The sequence below is a fragment of the Sus scrofa genome, chromosome 1 (assembly GCF_000003025.6).
Source record: "Sus scrofa isolate TJ Tabasco breed Duroc chromosome 1, Sscrofa11.1, whole genome shotgun sequence".
Classification (NCBI taxonomy): domain Eukaryota; kingdom Metazoa; phylum Chordata; class Mammalia; order Artiodactyla; family Suidae; genus Sus; species Sus scrofa.
In genome coordinates this window covers 76,289,146-76,313,899 of record NC_010443.5, presented here as the reverse complement: position 1 = coordinate 76,313,899, position 24,754 = coordinate 76,289,146, and the positions used below count along the sequence as shown (strand labels likewise).

Here is a 24,754-nt window from a genome sequence, read left to right as displayed (position 1 = left end):
AAGAAGGCACATAGAGTATTAAGCATGTCTTGGTGTGGAATTCCTGTTGTGGCTTGGTGGGTTACGAGCCTGACTAGTTTCCATGAGGATGCAGGTTTGATACCTGGCCTTGCTCCGTGGGTTAAGGATCTGGCATTGCCTTGAGCTGTGGTTCAGGGCACAGACATGGCTCAGATCCTAAGTTGCTGTGGCTGTGGTTTAGGCCGGCAGCTGCAGCTCTGACTCAGTCCCTAGCTTGGGAAATTTCATATGCCACAGGTGTGGCCTAAAAAATAAATTAATTCATTAAAAAAATTTTTTTAAAAAGAATGTCTTGGTGAAAGATCTCTGTTCTGAGGACTTATTTTAGTTAACTAAATTGTTAACTAAATGAGCTTGTATGTTTCCAAATTATAAAATAGTCTTAACTAGTAGAGTCTAGAAGATTAAAACGCTATTTCTGCACTGGGTTCAGGTTTGGCCAGTGCATTATAGATACTCTGCAGGATTTTGTTATCTTCAATCACATCTAATTATAGTATTTTGGGCAAGTCATAATTGCCATTTAAAAAATCATCCTCTCTCAGTTAATTTCATGTTTTTCATTCAAAATTATGCTTCAGTCAGTTACAAACCTTACATAACCAAGTAAGGAATATTTCTGAGTCTATTAAAAATTCATAGGTATATGAATGTTCCATGTGTTACCTGTGTACTTAAGTAAAATTAATTCATGATTTCTTCCCTCAGTTGATGTGAATTTAAGTGATATACCTCTTTTTCTGCTTGAGTACCAGATGTAATAGAACTGCATACATCTACCTTTTTTTTTTAACTGTACTATTTAAAATTTACTCTATTTCCAAGAAAACAGATGTTGTCTTTAAGTCAAACTGCATACACAGCACTGTGGCCTTTACAAGGGAGATAACTTATTACCTCATTAGTAGAATGCACCTCTCCCTAAGGATCCTGGGACTTATATTTTTGACATATTCTGAGCAAATCTCTTAAGATGACTATATAGTCTTTTTGTTTCATTGCTACTATAGTTTATATCTTTAAAAAATCATTTTGATGTGCTTTTACATGTTTGAACATGTGATTCTCTGATCCTCATTTAGCACATAATTTCTCTACTTTCATTTACCCAGAAGCTGTTAGGATTAATGCTTTTTTATGAAGGAAGGTTTATTGAATGTGTACAGCTAGTAGTGTAGTAAAACAAGAGAAGGCTTGATATGACTAAGAAAATTGGCCCTGGCAGTGTCATTTTTGTTACTTCAATACTTTTGCTCTATTATATTTTTTGGTTGTTGATTCCCATCCACTTTCTTTACAGGCTGGGAAGTGATGATACCCGTTTTGAGGTTGGCATGGCCAATGATGGATGTGAAGTGCATCGTTTTGATCCTAGTGTTAAATCAGCTCACGTTCTGGAAAACGAGCGTCTTTGGTATCACCGCTTGTCCATCAACTGGCGGGACCCCCACCCAGCTGTTGCTGCCCAAAAACCGTACAGCAGCACCAGAAAACTGAGGACCATTTTGAATGAATTTGGACATCACAAGGTCAGATTTTTCATTTGATTTCATATTTAAAGTGAACAAACTCATAAGCTTTTTTTTAAAAACACACAGCCCAAGGATTGGATAGGCGAAGGCCCAGTTTTATCTGTACTGATTAATTATTTATAGAGTCAGCTCTGTAGATTAAAAAGTTTAGACAAAGATACAGATATTTACATTGATTTCACGATTTTAGTTATTGTCTACTCTACTCCACTCCTATTTTGACCAAGACTGGGCAAGGAGACTAAGAAACTGACTTTTGGCATGGGCTCAAGAGTACCATTTCCGTTTGGCAGTTGATTTTAAATTTCCAGATAGAGCAAACTGCTGATGTCAGCTTCAAATATAAAAAGTAATGAGCCAGATTTATGATTAATAAGAGATTACTTGTGTATCATGTTTCTTACTGCTGTGACAGTGATTTTTGATTCTGTCAGGCTCTTAAAGGTCAGAAAATGTGTATAGCTTTGATTAAAATGTACTTTGTAAAATTAAATGAATATATGTTTATTAGAACTGATCTAATTATGTCAAAAGATGTCAAATCTCTACACATATTTTATTGTGAATGGATAGTAAAAGGAAACTCAGTCTTTGAACGGTGTTTTTTTTTTTAGTGTAGACATGGCTAATAGCATTCTTTAGGCAGATACTTGTGTTTGATTGCCAATTCTTCTTGAACTTGGCTTATCATGGCCTATTATTCCCAATCAGAGATGGCATGTAATTTAAGACATGCCGGAATGGGTGTTTCCGAGATACAATGTACATGGAACTCAATTTTAAACTTGAGTTGACTGCTTAGTCTTTAATACAGACTTTTCCTCTCCATTGTTTTTTTTTCCTCTCCCACCCTCCTCTTTCTCCTGCCCATCCCCCTCCTCTTCTTTCTCTTAAAAAAACAAACAAACAAACTCAAAACAGAAAACAAAAACTTCCTTTAATTGGTCAGCAGAAACTTATTCAAGAACTTCAAAGAACTTGCTATTCTTTTAACATGTGTTTTAAATTTTATCTTTGTATTTTGGTTTGCCATTGAGAGTAACTAGCACTTAATATTTAGGAGCCTTAATGAAACACATATAGGGTTTGGGGGTTTAAAATCTTTGAAACAGAATCCAGATAAGTGGGAGCATTTTTCAGAACTTTATTTTGTTTTCACTGCTTGTTACCTTCATGGACATGTCTTTTGTAGCTGAAACTGTAGGCTTTACTCTCTAACATGTCAACTCTAGATTAAAGAGCTAACTACTGATTCTTTGTGTTCATTTAGGAGTCTTGCTGATCCTTCTTAATGCTCTTGACATCCTAGCCCTATCCACCTCCACTCTTCAAAGAAAAGATGGAGTAGAGCAAAGAGGTGAAACACAAAGCCATTTTGCTTTTTTTTCTGTAATATTTTAGCCAAAGATTTGGTAAATGTGAGGATAAAATGAGACTTTGAAAAATGACTGTGGATATAATTTATCAAAGCCACATTTCATATGAAAAAAAGTTTTCAGATAATCAGGCACCTGAATTGTGCTTGTTGAACTCTATGGAAGCTGCAGTGGGCAATCCTTCGTGCTGTAGATTAAGTTACAACACTGTTCCTGAGGCAGCAGCAATGTTTACAGTGATAACTAAAAGGGATAAGTGTTTCAAAAGATTTTTTTAATATTCCTAAGGCTATTGTTTTTATTGAAAACACTGATAATGACACTTAAAAATGATTGAGAGAGCAATTTTATGTTACGGGTATTTTACCACAATTTAAAAAAGTAGATGAAAAAAATCTCATTAATAATGAAAGCGATCTGGTTCAGAATTGCCAGGTATGTATTGGCCCCTTAAAAAAAAAGTCCCTTGTTGAAAATTTAAACAATGCTGATGTTCTTTCATGGAGATGTTTTTGGGAGAATACTTTAAAACAAAAACAACAAAAACTAAAGCCACTGGTAAGTGATTGCTTCCATTAGGAACATGTTTCTAGGAGCTGTGTGGTGCCAGATAAAAGGAAACCTTGTTTCTGGCCTACAGCAGGCAAGGTCTGTTTTCATTTCTCTGCATGTATACAGACCCTGGTAAATAGGATGTAGCTTTGGTAGGGAAAACAAATAGGAACAAAAACACTGAAAAATGTCAGTGCTTTTGCCTTGCCTCTTTCACTCACTTTTAATGAAAGTCCATAGAAACCAAAAAGGTTTCTATTGTTTTGTTTTCACTTGATGAATTTAAAATATCTCATATAGTTTTGCAGTGTTTCTCATGTTAAGAAATTATTTTTCTTCTCTTTAGCCATACCTAGATTCTAGCCACTCAGGAAAAAAACGTAGGCAAAAATAAAAGGCAGAATTCTGAGGGGGTGACAGTAAGATCACATGGTTTTCATACTGCTTTTAAAACTCTTTGGTAATTTTAACTTCAAACTGTAAATCAAAACTAAATAAATAAATAAACATTCCTAAAGCATCAAGTGAGAGTAGCTGCATCAGCAAAAGCATGTGCATTGGAAGCCCAGTCTGTCAGGGAATAAAATCACCTGGATTCAGCATTATTTGAAATGATTAACTGTCTTCTCTTGGCTGAAGTGCTTGTTGCTATAACTATGAATAAGAATTTTTCCAGAATGTGACTAGAAATATCGAATCTGAAATTTCTGCTCATATTAATTGTAATGGATCCTTTTTTCTAAAGACTTTATTGAACAGTATCCTAAATGACCCAGGCTGGCTAATGAGAAATTATTATTATTATCCCTGTAAGCTCATTGCTCTGGGTTTGAGGCATGGATCCTCTTGTTGGTTTTTGGCATTGGGTGCAAATTATTTAACCTTTCTGGCACTTAGTTTGATTGCCGGTAAAATGAGGACAATGATACCACCTAAATGGATTGTTTCTGAGAATTAGATCAGAGAGCACAGTGTGAAAGCCTCCAGCAGGATGCATGGCATGAATTTGTCATTTGATTTTAAATTCCAAGAATTTTTATTAACAATTTCAGTAAATTTTTTACTAAATTGTATAGGAACATCTTTTTCTCTCTTTCCTTGTTTTCAGGGAAAATATATCAAAGACTTTTCTGAAAATTGTTAACTGCACCTAATTCTAGTCCAGAATTTTTAATGAAAACTTTGTGTGAAATTGAAGAGAATCGGTACCTTAGACTTAGGCTTAGAAGAACTATTATTTCTTGCTGCCTCAAGGCACTGAACAGCTTTGCTGGCGACTGTATAGAAAGTAAATACTTTGTTGTATAGAAATGAAATAAGCTGCTGAGAATTAATGTAGGGAAGATATAGACCATGGGGTTGGGGCTACCAGTCAGGGGACCTAAGTGGAGCTGGATTTCCTGGGGGTTGTGGGTTCTTCCTCACCTGGAGACTTGCCCCTGAGGCTGAGTGTCCATTTGGACCCTAAAAGGAATACCACTTGCTGCTTCTTTGGGCAGAGAGCCCACCATTAACTATAAAACTTCTGTTCTGTTGTGTGATTGCTGCTATGTTTAAGAAAATATGAGCTTTGAAATTAAACTATGAGAACATTCCTTCTTCTTCTTGCTTATGAAGTTTGCAAATATAAACAATATGTTGATACTGCCATACATTGAAATGCTTCCTAAGAATACTATTCATGCTTTGCTAATGGAAGTAGAAAGTGATAGACTCTTTCAGAAAGAACATTCCACTGTTCCACTATTTTGTCACTTTTTATTTCTAGAAATCCTCTTTGCCCTAAATTCTATTTTGCCTGCTATTAGTTTTCCCATACCAGCTTTTGGGGGCACTAGTTTTTTATATGAAATGCTCTTCTAGAGTTCTTTATTTTCATATTTTTTGGATATAGTTTTAGTTTATGTATAGCCTGTAGGAGTGTCATATTTGGTATATGTCTGGATTATGTTTTTACATCTAATCTTTAAACAGGTGTGTTTAATTCACATGTTTATTGCGATTACTGGAATATTAGGATAAATTTCACTTCTTTCTAATTGGGCTTTTTTTTGGTTTTTTAGTACTTGGCAAAGCTTGTTTTTTTATTCTTCATGGTTACCCTTAGATTTTAAATGTATAGAATTAACTGTAAAATTTTAAAACAACATGTAAAATTATTTGGTACTTCTATATTCCTCCTAAACACAACAAAGATCATAGCAAGTTAACTACCTATTGAACTTGGGCCCCACATTGCTATTATCAGGAATTTTAGTTGAGATAATTGTAGATATATATGTAGTTGTAAATAATAGTACAGAGATTCCATATATCCTTTCCCCAGTGGCATCATATAGTATGTTGTCACAGCTGGATACTGACAGTGATACAGTTCACATTTCTAACACCATGAGGATCATGTTACCTTTTCATAGTCACACCTACCTTCTTTATCCTCACCTCTTTCCCTAGCTCCCGATAATTACTTATCTCTTTGCCATTTCTATAACTTTGTCATTTTAGGAATGTGATATAAATGAAACTGTACAGTGTATAATCACCTTTGTTGTTTAACAGAGATCCTAAGATAATAGTGAACACAATTAGAAAAGAGAAGGAATTTTAAGTGTAAAATTTAGGAAGAAGGAGGTAATATTTTTATTGTATCTATTATTATTATTTGAGCACTCATTGGCAGATAATCTGAGTGGATACTGGAAAACTCAGAATCTGATGAAAAATTATCAAACAATTAGAGAATTTAATGAGTTGTCTGAGTGCAGTGTACAAAAATTAAAACCTACACTTTTATCAATAGCCAGTTAGAATATATAAAGAGAAGACATATTTACAAAAGCAACCAAAAAAAAGTTAAAAATAAACTTAAGATATGTGCAAGGTCCATAAGAAGGAAATTTTAATTATTCTAGAATTTAAAGGAAGATTTGAACAAACTCAGAAACCATGGCATGTTCTTGGATAGAAGGACTCATCATAATGATTTAATCTTTCTTATGTTAATCTGTTCATTTAACATGATCCCAGTAAAATTACCAGTAGGATTTTTTTTTAGAATGAGATGAGCTGATTCTAGAGTTCATATTGAATTAATGAGTAAAAATATCCAATCAAATTATGGCATTGAAGAGTAGTAAAGGAAGTTGACTAGCTTTATGAGATATTAAAATCCTTAGAAAATTAAAGTTCTTATAAATCTATGATAATTTTTTAAATGGTGCACTTATATTAATATATAAATAGGTTAATGAACAGAATAAACAGTCCAGAAGTAGATCCAAATATGTGCAGATTTGATATTCAATAAAGGTGTTATCTCAAATTAGTGGGAAAAAATAGGCATTTCAGTAAAAGCTATGTGGACAACTGGTAGGCATGTTTAAAAATAAATAATTTTGATCCATGATTGATGCCCCTTAACCAAAAAATTCAAACCAATCAAATAATAAATATTTTAAAATAGTTTTTAAAATGGCTACTATAAAAATACTAGGGAAAGGAGTTCCCTTCATGGCTCAGTCGTTAACGAATCTGACCAGGAACCATGAGGTTTTGGATTCCATCCCTGGCCTTGCTCAGTGGATTAAGGATCTAGTGTTGCTGTGAGCTGTGGTGTAGGTCGCAGACGCGGCTTGGATCTAGCATTGCTGTGGCTCTGGCATAGGCTGTCTGCTACAGCTCCGATGAGACCCCTAGCCTGGGAACCTCCACACGCCGCGGGAGTGGCCCTAGAAAAGGCAAAAAGACCAAAAAAAAAAAAAAAAAAACCACTAGAGAAAAAACTATACAGAATTCAAAAAATAATACTGGGTCATATGGTAGTTCTAGTTTTAGTTTTTTGGGAAACTACCATAGTCCACAGAGGTTGTACCAATTTACATTCCTACCAACAGTGTACCAGAGCTCCTTTTTCTTTACACCCTCTCTAGCATTTATGTGTTCTTTTTGATGACAGCCATTCTGATAGGTATGAGATGATAGCTCATTGTGGTTTTGATTTGCGTTTCCGTGATGATTAGTAATGTTGAGCATCTTTTCATGTGCCCTTTGGCCATCTGCATTTCCTCTTTGGAAAAATGTCTATTCTGGTCTTCCACCCATTTTTTAATTGGATTGTTTGTTTTTTGATGTTGAGCTGTGTGGTGAAGATGTGGAGTAACTGGAACTCTCAAACATTTCTGGCAGGAAGGCAATTTCTTTGCAAACGAGTTTGGCAGTTTCTTTCCAAGTTGTTACATTTACTAATTGTCCCAGCAAGCCCACTTCCCAGGTAATATGCGTATGTCCACAAAGAGACTTGTATCTGAATGTTCATAACAGCTTTATTCATTATCACCCCAGTGATAATGAATAACTCCAGTGTCCATCAACAGGTGAATAGCTAAAGCAGTTATGGTGTGAATATACCATATACAATGTACTATATATACCATTCCATCCATATATGATGGAATACCATTCAGCAGTGAAAAGGAACAAGTTCAGTAATACATCAACATGAACAAATCTCACAGGCTTCATATTGAATGAAAGAAGCCAGACACAAAAGATAATGTATTGTATGTGAAGAAGTAAAATTACTGTACATTGATAAAAGTCAGATCAATAGTCCCTGAAGCATGTGGTGGTGGAATGGAGTAAATTAACTGAAATGGTCACAGGGGAACATTTTGGGGCCTTGGTTGTTACATGGGTGTATACATCTGTCAAAAGTCATTGACTTATATACTTAAAATGTATGAGTGTTGTTGTATATAAATTATACCTAAATAAGCCATATTGCAGAAGAATGTATATAGATTTTTACCATCCACATTCCTGTTTTTGTATGTATAGAATCTTTCTGAAAACACACACAAGAAATTGGTGATACTGATTGACTCCAGGGGGAATAACTGGATGGCTGAGGAAGGACTCTGCATTCTGTACCTTTTGAATGTTATACTTTCCGAATATTTTAAAAATTAAAATATTTTCATTCCTTCCCCTCCATTTCCTTTATTCTCTACTTCTGAAGTTCCTGTTAGATGTATTTTGGAACCTCTGAACCAAGGAGAATCTCTGTCTTCTAATTGATTTTTCATGTTTTAAAATATTAATCTCTGTCCTACTTTTGGGTGAATTCTTCAGTTCTGGCTTCCAGTTCCTTAATTTCCTTTTTAACTATGTCTAGTCTAGAGTTTATACCATTTGTTGATTTTTTTAAACTATAATTATTGTATTTTTCACTTGCAAGATTTTTAATTGGTATTTTTCCCATCCATCTGTTCTTTTTTAGTTTTATATCAAAGTATATTGCTGTTGCTTCTTTGTTAAAGTAGGTATTATTCTTACCAATTGCTGTGAGTACACTAATCATACTTATTTTAAACATTTGTCAGACTATTCAAAAATTAATTTAATCTTAGAATTAAGTAATGTCCCCATTATTGCTTTGGTTGGCTGTTTCTCATCGTTTGATTTCTGTGTGTATCTTGGATTTTTATTTGTTAGCTCATTTTCAGTGGAAGGTTTTTGATTTGTCTACTTTTTTTCTTTCCTTTTTGGTTCCACCATTCTCTGCCTAGTGATTTCACAACAGCCTTCAGGGCCTGGTCTTATATAAACATTTGGGGACTTTGGCTTCTCCCAGTGAGTGTTCGTAGTTTATTTAGGGTTCCTTCCTGATCCCTGGGTACTCCCCTCCAGCCTGTGGCTTTAATCAATGAATGTGGCTTGGCTGCACTCTCACAATAGCACTTTCAGTTCCTGTTCCCTAAAGATGCACCCCCAGGACCACTTCTACCTGCTTTAGGTGAGGAACCCAGCATGTCTTGGCTTCAGTCCTGCTCACCTCTCTAGGTTCTGGTTCATGGAGATGTTCATCTTGTTTTTGAGCCCTGCTTTGATCTTTTTGCCGCCCACCCCCACCTTTTCATTCTCTTTTTTGCTTTGTGTTTGGCACGATGAGGAGGGTGTGTATCTTGCCTTCGCACTTTTCTTTAAATTGGCTTTAAATTGATTCACCTTTCTTCCTTAGAATTATCTGCAGAAATAATACCCATGGACTTGTGAATCAACTGCCCAGTTGTTTGTTTTCCAGTGTACCTTACAAATACCTTAACAAATGAAAGATTTTGAAATGCTTGTTTAACTTGCCCCAAATCATATTCTATACCAATATTGCTCATAGGTACTGTGCATGTGAACCACCTAGGGAATCTAATGAAAATGTAGATGTTGATTTAGGAGGTTTGGACTGGGGCCCAAGACTCTGCATTTCTAGCAAGCTTCTAGGCAATGCTAATGTTGCTGGTTGGGGACTATACGTTGTGTAGCAAGTTCTGTATCACAGTTTGAGAAACATAGCAGCAGAGGATACTAATAGTAATTGTCAATGCTGGAACTTGAACCTAAGTGGTTTTCACTCCAGAAGCCCAGCAGTGGGCCACTTTGTCCTCTCCTAATGTCCTCCCCTCTAGCCTGAGTCCTTACCAAGGGTGGAGTGAGGCATCTGTGCTGTGCTCGAGGTCATTTTTCCATTCTTATGTAACCAATTGCACCAGATTTGTGTACTAGACTTGCTGCTTTTCTAGGACAAGGTTTTTCTCAGGAGGAAAACCCCTTTATAAAAATGTCTCCTGGTTGTCTGCCATACCAATGCAAGGCCCAGACACTCCTGAGTCCTAGATAACTAATGGCTTTACCCTCCAGCTGGATCTCTGCTTCTAAAACCTGTGTTTCCAATTCAACTGCATGTGCAAGACCAGAGACTCTTTATTGTATTAAGGCATATCCCAACTCCCTAGTGGGGTGCTCAGGAAATAGATACTTGTCCACCTGACTTTCTCCCTGGTACCTTTCTAAATAAAACCTACATGATATCAAAATTTGAATACTTTACTTTTTCCTACAACCTACCATGGAATTAATCAGCAATAGCTTGAACATCTAGAGGCCTTAGTTACTGATACGTCAGAAGAACATTTGGGTGGAAATCTACATAGAAACAAGATATGCTGTGATAGAGGTAGAAGTTCAGGTGATTCTTTTAGGCCCGTTGGAATCTTCTATTTAGACTTGTTTATGGTCCTTTTTCAAAGAGAGGTGCGTATCTTTCTGTATATCTGAAGGCGACTTCATCTTGCAGAATTGCTATTTAATCACAATGGTGCTGTGTCTCTGTGAAATAAGCCAGTGGCACTTTAAGAGTAATGAGTCATTCATGGTACTGAATTGCAGTTTGAAAAGGCAGAGACATCTTTCTGCCTCTATCAATCTGCAGTGGAGCCTAAGGACATGAGTTGAGAACATGAGTTGAGAACTTGTACACTGAACTTTTGAGGAAAGGAGTTTTAGCTTTTTACCCTATTCACTCATCTGTAATGGTGAGATTTGCTGTGAAACAAAATGTCTTGGCTCTTCTTAATGATTTTCAAACCATTCAGTGTATCCAAATTGAGCTGTAGTCTTTGTTTCCTTCTATGTGTTTTCCCCTTGGTTTTCCTTGGCCAATAGCCGTGATTTGAAAGGTTGAATGAGAACAGTGCTCTGGAGTCCAGAGCCCCGCTCCCACCTGTTCAGCCTAGGGGTTCTCAGATTTCAGTGTTAGAATTCAGAACGTCAGACAACAAACCAAAAGTAATAGCGACACACTACAGTCAAAGTATCCAATCACTTACGGAGCTTGATTCAAATGTCAAAGCCAGGACCAACCTCAGGGATTCTTATTTAGCAGTCTGGCATGGAGCTCAGGAACCTGCATTTTTAACCAACCACACCCGACTCTACCTCAGATGATATGAAGATCACCCTTTGAGGAGGCTCCATGTGTAGAGAGGACTTCAGTGGATCAACCTTCCATTTGCAAATCCCTCATTCTTTAAATAGGACGGAGGTCCACAGCCTGGCCGTCAGCTTCTGCAGCCTTCCCTCCCTGGCTCCTTACCAAGTCTCTGTGTCCTCTGTGCCTCAGTTTTCCCTATTGGAAGGTGAGCATTGTGAATCCCTGCCATTTGAGAAGGTTGTACAGGGAAATAAACTCATGCAGATGAGAATATGAAAGAGGAGTTTTCATGGGACCAGAACTGTGACTTTATTTTATAGAGCATTGTGACTGACTCTTGCTTCTTTGAGATTTTCAAAGGGGCCTGGTATTAATACCAAAGAGGAAGATTTCACATATGGAGGAAATTAGCCTCCAGGGATCTGGCATTTGTTTTTCTTCATTGCTGTGTAGCAGGGGTGGGCGTATTTGTCTGAGAATCTTGCCATTTTGACCAACTTTTGGGAATGAGGGCAAGTGAATCCTGAAGGAAGAGATGGGGGCTCTAAACTCCAGGTGCCCGAAAAGGTTTCCTTTTCTGTGACTTCCTTCCTAAACTGTGGGTTGTAGAGGGATGTTATGTTCAGTACTGCGCAGCTCAGAATCACAGGGTCAGGCAGCTCTGCAAGTTCTTTTATGTATGTTAAAAGATGCTCAATGCCTTTTGACAGTAAGAGCTCCAAGAACTTGCTATGTATGGTATTAGTGAATCCTCTGAGGGAGAATTCCTGAACAAATCTGTGAGGTCACAGCCGGGCTGTGCTGACCATTTCTGCCTCAGCAACTCAGCCATGCCAGCCTCTGAGGTTGTTACCCACGCATAAGAAACCACCCAGGAAGCAGGCTCTAGGTGCTTGGAGAAAGGTGGTCACAGTTTCACTTGGAGGTAAAACCTGGTTTAATTTTCAGCTGGTGAAAATATCAGGAAAGGAAGATTTCATTTGCCACTTTTTAGTTAAAAGCATAAGGACCTTTAAAAAAAAAAAAAACCACAAATTTCCTGGCATGGAGTGGCATTCAACAGTTTTGCAATTAAAATGATAATGAAACATTTCTTATAAGAATTTCTCTTTAAAATCATTGCGATGGGTTCACAGCACACCATTAGAAGGAATTATGTAAAGCAGCCTCTCTGTTCCAAGTTTTATTTTAAGATTTAATTTATTCCAGATTCTGCAGGAAAAAACTGTTCATGTGACAAGCCTGCTAACAGATGTCAATTTAGTTTTATAGCACATGCCTGCACTTCAGAGTCAGAAAGTGGAGATTATACTTTTTTCCTGCTGTTTATTACATGACACGGCTTCATAACACTACGCCCCAGAGGAGAGCTGATTAATAACCTATGGGCAAGCAACTTATCACCTGCTTTCATCCTCTGTAGTGTTGAGTGTAAGCTTTATTTCACATTACCCTTTTGGATTAAGAGAGGTGATGGAAAAAGCAAAGGTGACAAAAAAATGGATTTTTCTGTTTTAATATCATGTAGGTCAGAAGACAAATTATACTGTAGTAAAGAGAAATAAGAGAAAAAATAAGAATCATTCAAATAGATAGAACTAAATCTATATAAACAGTTTTTGTGGTGTTGGTCAGTAAAACAAAGTAATTCTAAATGAAAAATATGTCAAAACCAACCATAACAAGAACTCTTCATTTCTTCATATTCACAGGGCCCATTTCTCAATGTTCACATGGTATGGTAATTATTGGTTTTTATGTTACACTTCTGTTCACATTCCCATCTGTCCAGTCCATCAAATTGATTTATCCATTCCTTCATTCTTCTATCTGTTCAATAAATATTTATTAAGCATCTTCTATATGCAAGGACCTGTGCTTAAATAATACAGATACAGGGATAAGTAAGTCTCCTTTTAATTAAAAATGTTTTAAATTGCAGTAAAATATGCATAAGAGAAAACTTACTATCTTAACCATTTTTGAATGTATAGCTAAGTAATGCTAAGTATATTCACATCATTGTGCATCCAATCTCTAGGACATTTTCATCTTGCAAAACTGAAACTCTGTACTCATTAAACACTAATTTCCCTCTTCCCCTAGCCCTTGGCCACCACTATTCTACTTTCTGTTTCAATGCATTTGACTCTTCTAGGTGCCTCATATAAATGGAATCACACAGTATTGTTCTTCTGTGACTGACTTATTTCTCTTAGTATAATGTCCTCAAGGTTCATCCATGCTGTAGCATGTGACAGGATATCCTTCCTTTTAAAAGTTGACTGCTATTCCCTTATGTGTATATACCACAGTTTTCTTTATCCACTTATCTGTCAGTGGACAGTTGGGTTGCTTCCACCACCTCTTGTCTATTGCCTATTTGTTTATCCACTTATCTGTCAGTGGACAATTGGGTTGCTTCCACGTTCACAATGAGGGTGCACATATCTTTTCAAGACCCTAGCCTCCAGGTCTTTTGGCTGTATACCCAGAAATTAAATTGCTGAATCCTGTGGTTATTCTATTTTTATTTTATTTTTTTTTGGAGAAGCTGCCATACAGTTCCTCATAGTGGCTGCACCATTTTACATTTGCATAAACAAGTCTCTTAAGATTTAACACATATCTAAAAAGACAGAAATGTGAGCCTGTAATGAGTGCCACAAGAAAAAGTGCAATGTGCTATGGAGAATGTTTAACGGAGAAGTCCAGTCTAACATGCCATTTATTTTTGTATTCCAGATGCCTTGTCCATTGGGGGAACTTAAGTGTTTGGTGGGTGGGTGAGTAGCCCATTGAGACCTTTGGTGATCAGGTCCTTTTCCTTGGTTTCTTTCCTGCCATTCAGCTGCCCTCCATTCTACAGGAATGGTAGGGGAGGGTAGGGAAAGCATTTGTTAATAGATGACTAGCTTTTCCTTGGTTGCCTCTACTGATCTTGGGTGAGATTATGGAAGACATGTTCCCAATAATGTCCTTTCTCTTATTCTGTGTATTGCCTAATATTCAGAGGTGTTTCCACCAGAAATGTCCCTGCTTCTTTTTTGGGGGAGAAAAAAGAAAGCTGCCTGTTGGATGTAAGATGAAAATGTAGGGAGTTCACGTCGTGGCTCAGTGGTTAACAAATCTGACTGGGAACTATGAGGTTGTGGGTTCGATCCCTGGCCTCGCTCAGTGGGTTAAGTATCCGGCATTGCCATGAGCTGTGGTGTAGGTCACAGACGTGGCTTGGATCTGGCACTGCTGTGGCTGTGGCTCTGGCATAGGCCGGCTGCTCCAGCTCCAATTAGACCCCTAGCCTGGGAACCTCCATATGCCGTGGGAGCGGCCCTAGAAAAGACAAAAAAAGAAAAAAAAAAGATGAAAATGTGGTGATGTTAGGGAGTCATGGGGTATTCAGGGAGAAAATGTTCTTTCTATTCTTAGAACACTGCCTCTATTCCCTAAAGAATTTTGTTCTATAAAGATAGCAAAAGGGCCTCTCACTCATTTTCTCATTCCAGTAACATTTTGCTCATTTCTCTGCTGTTTATAGGTATTTAAAATTGAAATTTACTCTTGAGATTTTTTAAAGGGAATTTCAGATGTTTAAATACATAGGCATTATATTTGGAGACTCAAACCTCTTGTTCCTGGTTTTATAAAAGAAATCTGTTTATCTAATCCCCAAACCAGTGAAAGACATGGTTATTATTCTGTCCAGTTTTTAATTTTGCTAGCAATTGAGGCAAAGAAAGAAGCTGGCCCAAAAATATTTGGCATAGCTCATTCCTTAAAACTTTTATTGGACTTGCTGTTGCCACAGCATTATTATTTTGATGAGCTGGAGAGATCCAGTTATCTGTCTGAAATGAGTCCTGAGGGTTTCCTACAGTTGCTCTGACCATGATATTGGCATAGGGCAACAATGCCGATCATATTTCCGACTGCTGGTTTGTGGGAAGTTAGGAAGTGTTGGTTCATGTTGTCCAGTTGAGGGTTATAGGCTCACAGCCAAAAAGACCCTAATGCCAACCTTTTCTTGTGTTAAAAACACAAGTAAATTAAGCCCTTTTATGCCGTGTTTTATTTTTCGGTAAAATGGGGATGATAGTACTTTTTGTGTGAGATTAAAGCCAAAGGTCTGTAAAGAATCTAACACACAGTGCCTGGCCAGTTGCTTCCTAGATGGGAGCTGTTTATTAAATAATTATTGAATTGAGCTGATTTAAATTATTTTGGATCAATATTCAAATACTTGGAAAGGAGTATTATGGTATGGACCGTTTGGTATGTTTTATTGCTCTTACACTTTCTTAATGACAGTGGGTAATTTTTGTAGGTCAACAATTTACTGCAGAAAACATTAGAGAGTCAGTATTCCGGGCTGGATTTTGGAAGTATTTAGAACAGCAACAATGTGAATCTGATGTCGTATACCCTTTCAATGGCCTTGGGATCAATATTTCTGCAGTGACAGTAATAAATATAATTGGTATGCGTTTCAAATAGCTCACTTGCTTCATGGCATTGGTAGAAATCTTATAATCCTGTCATTTTTCCCATGTCCATCTCTTGGGTATAAGCCCCACAGGCTTATTGCGTATACTGTTGTGGTGGTGAATATTGATGTTTTTGAAGGTATTTTGTATAGCAGTAACTCTTTTATACTTGCTACTACATTTGCCTTATGACCTTGGATTTCCTCTAGGTTGATCTTTCTCTCTCTGAAACCCTCTGTTAGATAATTCTGACTCCTTTTTGGAGACCTATCAAATAATAGCACCAACTCTTGGCTGAACTAAGTGCTCAGGAATATTCTGAAAACTTAAGTTTTCTGACTAAATGAGAGAGGTGTGGTTGCCTACCTCTGTCTTTATTGCTCCATTGCTGTGTTACTTACTGTGTTAAGCATAAACACCTTATCCGATGTGCAAGGTCTCAATTCAGTTTCCAACTTCTTTATTTTCCTCCACTTTCCTATTGACATTCTATGATTTAACCTAATTAGACAGTTTTACTTTTAACTTTCCCCAGATTCCTCACCCCATGTAGCTTCAGCCACAATTCCTTTTATCATTAATATTTTCTCTATATCTGAATAAGTCAATATTTTGCCTATCTTTTAAGGCCTATTCCAAATGCTGTTTTATCCACAAAGCTGATCTTAAAACCATTTATCTTAGTATTTCCTAATTATATGAATGACATATGTTCATTGTAGAAAATTTAGATAACAGAGAACACAGTAAGTAAAAGGATGACAATTAAAATCACTTTTAATTTGGAATTCCCTAGTGGCTTGATAGGTTAAGGATCTAGCAGGTCTCTGCTGTGGTTTGATCCCTGGCCTGGGGACATCCGCATGTCATGGGTGTGGCCAAAAAAAATAAAATAAAATAAATAAAATCACCTTTATTCTACTACTAGGATAACTTCTATTAATATAGAAGTTATTATACATGTATTAAAATATATATAAATATATATTATATGGTATATATAATTATATAGAATAGTTATATAATTAATATATATTAATATTTATTAATTATTACATATAGTAGAGTTTAATATATATATATAATTTCTCCTTTCAGAATTTTCCTCCCTATGATAAATATATTTTAACAAAATTAAAGTGGGATTAAACTGTATATGCTATTTTATAATCTGCTCTTTTGATACTGACTTTATTTTTCTGGAGCAGTTTTAGGTTCACAGCAACGTTCAGAGGAAGGTACAGAGATTTTCCATATACTCTCTGCCCCTGTACATGCATAGCTTCCCCCATTATCATTATCCCCCAGCAGCATAGTACATTTGTTACAACTGAGGAACCTACATTTTATGATCACCCAAAGTCCACAGTTAATGTTATGATTCGCTCTTGGTGTTGTACATTCTATGGGTTTGGACAAATGTATAATGACGTGTATCCATCATTATGGTGTCATACAGAGTATTTTCACTACCCCAAAAATCTTCTGTCTTTACCAATTTATCACTCTTGTTACCCTCTTGCTCCAAATTTCTGGCAACCACTAATATTTTAACTGTCTCCATAGTTTTGCCTTTTCTAGAACATTATATAGTTGGAGTCATACAGCCTTTTCAGGTTGGCTTCTTTCACTTGGTAATTTATATATAATGTTCTTCCATGTCTTTTCATGACTCAATAGCTCTTTCTTTTTATTTATTTTAAAAAAATTGATCATTTTTAGCTCATTCTTTCTAGCATTGAGGAATATTCCAATAATAGTATATATCACAATTTATTTATCTAGTCACCTACTGAAGGACATCTTGATTGCTTCCAAGTTCTGGCAATTATGAATACAGCTGTTGTAAACATCCATTTCTTGGCTTTTGTGTGGACATAAGTTTTCAACTCCTTTAGATCCTATGGCAAAAATATGGTCAACATTGAGTAAAACTGACAAACTGTCTTCTAAAGTGTATGTACCATACCATTATGCATTCCCACCAGCAGTGAATATGAGTTTCTGTTTTTGTCTTTTTAAGGCTTCACCCATAGCATACGGAAGTTCCCAGGCTAAGGGTCAAGTTGCAGCTGTAGCTGCTGGCCTATACCACAGCCACAGCAATGCAGGACCTGAGCTGTGTCTGTGACCTACACCACAGCTCATGGCAATGCCAGATCCTTAACTCACTGAGCGAGGCCAGGGATTGAACTTGCATCCTCATGGGTACTAGTCAGGTTTGTTACCACTGAGCATGATGGAAACTTCTGAATATGAGTTTCCCTTGCTCCACGTCCTTGCTAACATTTGGTGTTTTCAGTGTTGCAGATTTTCATCATTCTAATAGGTGCATAGTGGTATGTCATTGTTTTAACTTGCATTTCTCTGATGTCATATGATGTAGAGCATCTTTTCATATATTTATTTGCCATTTGTGTATATTCTTTGGTGAAGTGTCTGTTTGAGGTCTTTGGCTCATTTTTCAATCTGGTTGTCTTGTTGAATTTTTAGAGTTCTGTCTGTATTTTAGAGATTGTACTTTATCATATGTGGTCTTTGAAAATATTTTCCCCAGTCTATCACTTATCTTCTCATTCTTGAGGCATCTTACTTCATAGAACAGGAGTTTTTAATTTTAATGAAGTCCAGCTTATCAATTATTTCTTTAATGGTGTTATATCTAAAAAGTCGTTATTAAATCCAAAGTCATCTAGATGTTCTCCTGTGTTATCATCTAGGAGTTTTATACACTTAAGTCTGTTATCTATTTTGAGTTAATTTTTGTGAAAGGTTTAAGGTCTATATCTAGAGGCATTTTTTTGCATGTGTATGTATATCCAGTTATTCTACCATAATTTGTTGTTGAAAGACTTTTTTTTTTTTTTCCCTGTAATGCTGGCCTTTACTCCTATGTCACAGATCAGTTGACTCTATTAATGAGTCCATTTCTGGACTCTCTGCTCTGTTCCATTTATCTATACTTTTGCCAGTACTACACTGTCTTGGTTACTGTAGCTTTAGAGTAAGCCTTGAAGTCAAACAGTGTATAGTGTTAGTTGTCCAACTTTGCTGTACTCTTTCAATATGCATGGGCTATTCTGGGTCTTTTGCCTCTCCAAGAGCATTTTGTTGATAGCCACAAAATAACTTGCTGAGGTTTTGGTTGGGATTTATTGAATCAATAGATAAAACTGGTAGAAACTGACATCTGACAATATTGAATCTTCCTAACCATGAATACAGAATATCTCTACATTTGTATAGTTTTTATTTGATTCAATTCATCAGAGTTTTATAATTTTCCTCATACAGATCATGTGCATATTTTCTTGTATTTATACTTGAATTTTATTTTGGGGGTACTAATGTAAATGGTATTGTTTTAAATTTCAAATTTCACTTGTTTGTTGCTGATATTAAGGAAAACAATTGAGTTTTGTATATTTACCTTGTATCTTGCACCCATGCTAAAATTGCTTATTTGTTCCAAGATTTTTTTTTTTTTGGTCAATTCTTTAGGATTTTTTACATAGGTGATTATGTCATCTGTAAATAGCTTTATTTTTTCCTCCCTAATCAGTATAGTTTTTATTTTCTTGTTTTGTTACATTAGCTAGAACTTCCAGTAAAACTTTTCAATTTTTCCTATTGAAAAGGAGTGGTGAGGGAACATCCTTGCCTTGTACATGACCTTAGTGGGAAAGCTTTGAGTTTCTCACCATTTAAGTGTGACATCAGTTGTAGCTTTTTTAAAATATTCATTATCAAATTGAAATTTCCCTCTCTTCCTAGTCTATTGAATGTTTTTATCGTGAATGGTATTGGGTTTTGTCAAATGCTTTTTCTGAATCTATTGATATGATCATGTGATTTTTCTTTTTCGGACAGTTAACATGACGGATTACATTAATTGAGTTTCAGTGTTGAACCAGCCTTACATACCTGGGATAAATTCCACTTGGCCATGGTGTAAATTCTTTTTATATATTATTGGATTTGATTTGCTAGTATTTTTGAGGATTTTTTGCATCTATGAGAGATATTGGTCTATAGTTTTTTTTTTCTTTCTTGTAATACCTTTGTCTAGTTTTGGTATTAGGGTAATGCTGTCCTCATAGAATAGGCTAGGATGTATTCCCTCTACTTCTATCTTCTGAAAGAGATTGTAGAAAATTGGTATAATTTCTTCCTTAAATAATTGGTAGAATTGGTGAACACATGTGGGCCTGTTTTGGAAGTTTACTAATTATTGATTCAGTTTCTTTAATAAATATAGGCCTATTCAGATAGTCTGTTTCTGCTTGTGTGAATTTGTGTAGATTGTGTCTTTCAGTGAATTGGTCTGTCTCATCTTGGTTATCAAATTTGTGGACATACAGTTATTCATAGAATTCTTTTATTATTCTTTTCATGTCCATAGGATTTGGAATGATGTCTCCTATTTTATTTCTGATATTGCTTAATTATGTCTTCTTTCTTTTTTGCTTAATTAGCCTGTCTTATCAATTTTACTGATCTTTTCAAAGAAACAGCTTTTGGTTTCACTGATTTTTCTTTGTCGATTTCACGGCTTAGGTCACAGATATGGCTTAGATCTGGTGCTGCTGTGGCTGTGGTGTAGGCCAGTAGCTGAAGCTCCAATTCAACCCCTAGCTCAGGGACTTCCATATGCCACAGGTGTGACCCTAAAAAGGAAAAAAAAAAAAAAAAGTAAGCATAAGAAAGGAAATACTAGGAATTAGAATTGAATAGCTAGGGGTGGAATTGGAGCTGCTAACCTATACCACAGCCACAGCGACACCAGATCTGAGCCTATCTGTGACCTAAGCCACAGCTTGCAGCAATGCTGGATCCTCAGCCTACTGAGTGAAGCCAGAGATCAAACCTTCATCCTTGTGGATACTAGTCAGATTCTTAACCCACCTGACTTACAATGGAAACTCCCTCTTCTGCTTACTTTGAATTTAATTTGCTCTTTTTATAGTTTCCTATGGTGAAAATTTAAATAATAATAATTATTATTATTCATCTTTTTGCCTTTTCTAGGGCCGATCCTGTGGCATATTGAGGTTCCCAGGCTAGGGGCTAATCGGAGCTGTAGCTGCCGACCTACGCCAGAGGCACAGCAACGCAGAATCGGAGCCATATCTGCGACCTACACCACAGCTCACATCAACGCCATATTGCTAACCCACTGAACAAGGCCAGGGATCGAACCTGCAACCTCATGGTTCCTAGTCAGATTCGTTAACCACTGAGCCATGATGGGAACTCCGAAATTTAAATTATTGATATTAGATCTTTCTGCTCCAGTATACACATTTCATGATATAAATTTTATTTTAAGCACAGTTTACTCTACTTCCTACAAATTTTGGTAAGTTGTGTTTTTATTTTCATTTAATTCAAAATAATAAAAAAACTTCTCCCAAGATTTCTTTTTTGACCCATGTGTTATTTAGAAGTGTGCTCTTTAATCTCCAAGTACTTAGGGATTTTCCAACTATCTTTCTGTTATTGATTTCTAGTTTAGTGCCATTGTGGTCTGAGAATAGACATTATATCATTTATATTTTTAAAAATATTTTAAGGTGTGTTTTCTGGCCCAGAATGTGATCTAGCTTCACGAATGTTCCATGCAAGATTGAGAAGGTACAATCTACTGTTGTTGAATGAAGTAGTCTATAGATGGCAATTACATCCAGGTGATGGATGGTGTTGTTGAGTTCAAATGTCTTTTACTGATTTTTGGCCTGGTGGATCTATCCATTTCTTTTTTTTTAAATTTATTTTTTATTGTTATTTCCCCCAACACACTTTTTTTTTCCACTGTACAGCATGGGGACCCAGTTATACATACACGTATACATAATTTTTTCTCCCATTGTCATGCTCCATTGTAAGTATCTAGACATAGTTCTCAGTGCTACACAGCAAGATCTCGTTGCTAATCCATTCCAAAGGCAATAGTTTGCATCTGTTAACCCCAAGCTTCCAATCCCCCCCACTCCCTCCGCTCCCCCCAGGCAACCACAAGTCTGTTCTCCAAGTCCATGATTCTCTTTTCTGTGGAAAGGTTCATTTGCGCCATATGATAGATACCAGATATGAGTGATATCATATGGTATTTGTCTTTCTCTTTCTGACTTACTTCACTCAGTACCAAGAGTCTCTAGGTCCATCCATGTTGCTGCAAATGGCATCATTCCATTCTTTTTTATGGCTGAGTACTATTCCATTGTGTACATGTACCACATCTTCCTAATCCAGTCGTCTGTCGGTGGACAATTAGGTTGTTTCCATGTCTTGGCTACTGTGAATAGAGCTGCAATGAACATGCAGGTGCATGTGTCTTTTTCAAGGAAAGTTTTGTCTGGATATATGCCCAAGAGTGGGACTGCTGGGTCATATGGGAGTTCTATGTGTAGATTTCTGAGATACATCCATACTGCTCTCCATAGGGGCTGTACCAGCTTACATTCCCACCAACAGTGCAAGAGGGTTCCCTTTTCTCCACACCCCCTCCAGCACGTGTTATTTGTGGACTTATTGATGATGGCCATTCTGACTGGCGTGAGGTGGTATCTCATGGTAGTTTTGATTTGCATTTCTCTAATAATCAGCGATGTTGAGCAGCTTTTCATGTGCCTGTTGGCCATCTGTATATCTTCCTTGGAGAACGGTCTGTTCAGGTCTTTTGCCCATTTTTCCATTGGGTGGTTGGCTTTTTTGCTGTTGCGTTGTATAAGTTGCTTGTATATTCTAGAGATTAAGCCCTTGTCCGTTGCATCATTTGAAACTATTTTCTCCCACCCTGTAAGTTGTCTTTTTATTTTCTTTTTGGTTTCCTTTTGCTGTGTAAAAGCTTGTCAGTTTGATTAGGTCCCATTGGTTTATTTTTGCTTTTATTTCTGTTGCTTTGGGAGAATGACCTGAGAAAATATTCATAAGGTTGATATCAGAGAATGATTTGCCTATGTTCTCTTCCAGGAGATTGATGATTGTCTTAGGTTTAAGTCTTTCAGCCATTTTGAGTTTATTTTTGTGCATGGTGTGAGGGTGTTAGCTGTCCAGGTTTCCCAGCAATGCTTGCTGAATAGACTTTCTTTTTCCCATTTTATGTTCTTGCCTCCCTTGTCAAAGATTAATTGACCATAGGTGTCAGGGTTTATTTCTGGGTTCTCTATTCTATTCCATTGGTCTGTCTGTCTGTTTTGATACCAGTACCACACTGTTTTGATGACTGTGGCTTTGTAATATTGCCTGAAGTCTGGGAGAGTTATGCCTCCTGCTTGGTTTTTGTTTCTCAGGATTGCTTTGGTGATTCTGGGTCTTTTGTGGTTCCATATAAATGTTTGGATTGTTTGTTCTAGTTCTGTGAAAACTGTCATAGGTAATTTGATAGGGATTGCATTGAATCTGTAGATTGCTTTGGGTAGTATGGCCATTTTTACAATTTTAATTTTTCCAGCCCACGTGCATGGAATATCTTTCCATTTCTTTACATCTTCTTTAATTTCCTTGATTAATGTTTTATATTTCTTGGTGTATAGGTACTTTGCCTCCTTGGTCAGGTGTATTCTCAGGTATTTGATTTTTTGGGGTGCAATTTTAAAAGATAATGTGTTTTTGTATTCCTTTTCTAAAGTTTCATTGTTAGTATACAGAAATGAGACTGATTTCTGAATGTTAATCTTATATCCTACTATTTTGCTGAATTTGTTGATCAGTGCATGTAGTTTTTGGGTTGAGTCCTTAGGGTTTTCTATGTATAGTATCATGTCATCTGCATACAGTGACAGTTTTATCTCTTCTCTTCCTGTTTGGATGCCTTGTATTTCTTTTGTTTGTCTGATTGCTGTGGCTGGATCTATCCATTTCTGATAGAGGGATGTTGAAGTCTTCACCTATGGTAGTGGATTCCTCTATTTCTCTTTTCACTTCTATTTGCTTTTACCTTATATAGTTGGACATTTTGCTGTTAGGTACATACATGTTAAGAATTGCTATATATTCTTGGAGAGTTCAGTTTTTTTTTCTCCCTGCTTAGGCGAATGGCTAGAGTGGGCTGGAGTTGGGTATTTCCCTCTCCCCAGATCAGTTAGGCTGTAAGAATATCCCAGCAGTTTAGGCTCAGTCTAACTAGTTTCTCCTCAGGGCAGGTCTTGTTACAAAAAACAGCATGCTCTGGCGCATTTCAAAATGGTTCCTTTTCCTTTACCCTGCGAGAAGCCTAAGAGGACTTTTCTCTGTATTTACAGTGGGTGGGAATAAGGGCATAGTTCTAGAGATAAATCTCACAATAGTGGGAAGACTTCCCCATGTCTGGGTCTTCCTGCGATTTTTAACTCTTACACTTACTCACATGGAACCTCTAGCAATTTGTCAATTATAGTCCAGGTTTTCCTGTCCCAGCAGTTATTCCTGTTGTGGTTACCAGCCTGAGTCACTGCTCTGTAAGCCACGGCTCCCTGTATTTTTCCTGAATTTTCTGCCTCTCCAATCTTGGGGCAGCAATTTGACCTGTATTTTCTCCTCTCTTATGAATCTAAGAAGAGTTGTTGATTTTTCAGTCTTCCTTTTCTTTTTTTTTTTTTTTTTTTTTGTCTTTTTACCTTTTCTAGGGCTGATCCTGTGGCATATGGAGGTTTCCAGGCTAGGGGTCTAACTGGAGCTGCAGCCGCCGGACTATGCCAGAGCCACAGAAACAGATCCGAGCCACGTCTGCGACCTATACCACAGCTCACGGCAATGCCAGATCCTTAACCCACTGAGCAAGGCCAGGGATCAACCTCATGGTTCCTAGTCAGGTTTGTTAACCACTGCGCCATGACAGGAACTCCGATTTTTCAGTCTTTTGAGATTTTTTTACTTGTTGTTAGGATAGAGTAGCAATTTATATGTGGGACTGGGAACCAGACTTTCAACTTCTTTTTTTTTTTTTTTTTTTTGTATTTAACAAAATATCTTGAACATTTTTTATATGTTATTAAAATTTCACCTAGATGTATTGCAGCATTGCTTGTAACAGCGAAATTGTTC

General features: G+C 36.7%; 1 protein-coding gene across 1 annotated transcript in view; it reads left to right on the top strand.

Moving 5' to 3' along the window:
- The window catches only part of METTL24 (methyltransferase like 24), a 123,821-nt gene that overhangs the window by 53,890 nt on the left and 45,177 nt on the right, over positions 1 to 24,754 (top strand). The window contains exon 4 of the mRNA XM_003480300.4: positions 1,322 to 1,550. Coding sequence (XP_003480348.1) covers positions 1,322 to 1,550 — 229 coding nt within the window. The remainder of the gene's footprint in view (positions 1 to 1,321; positions 1,551 to 24,754) is intronic.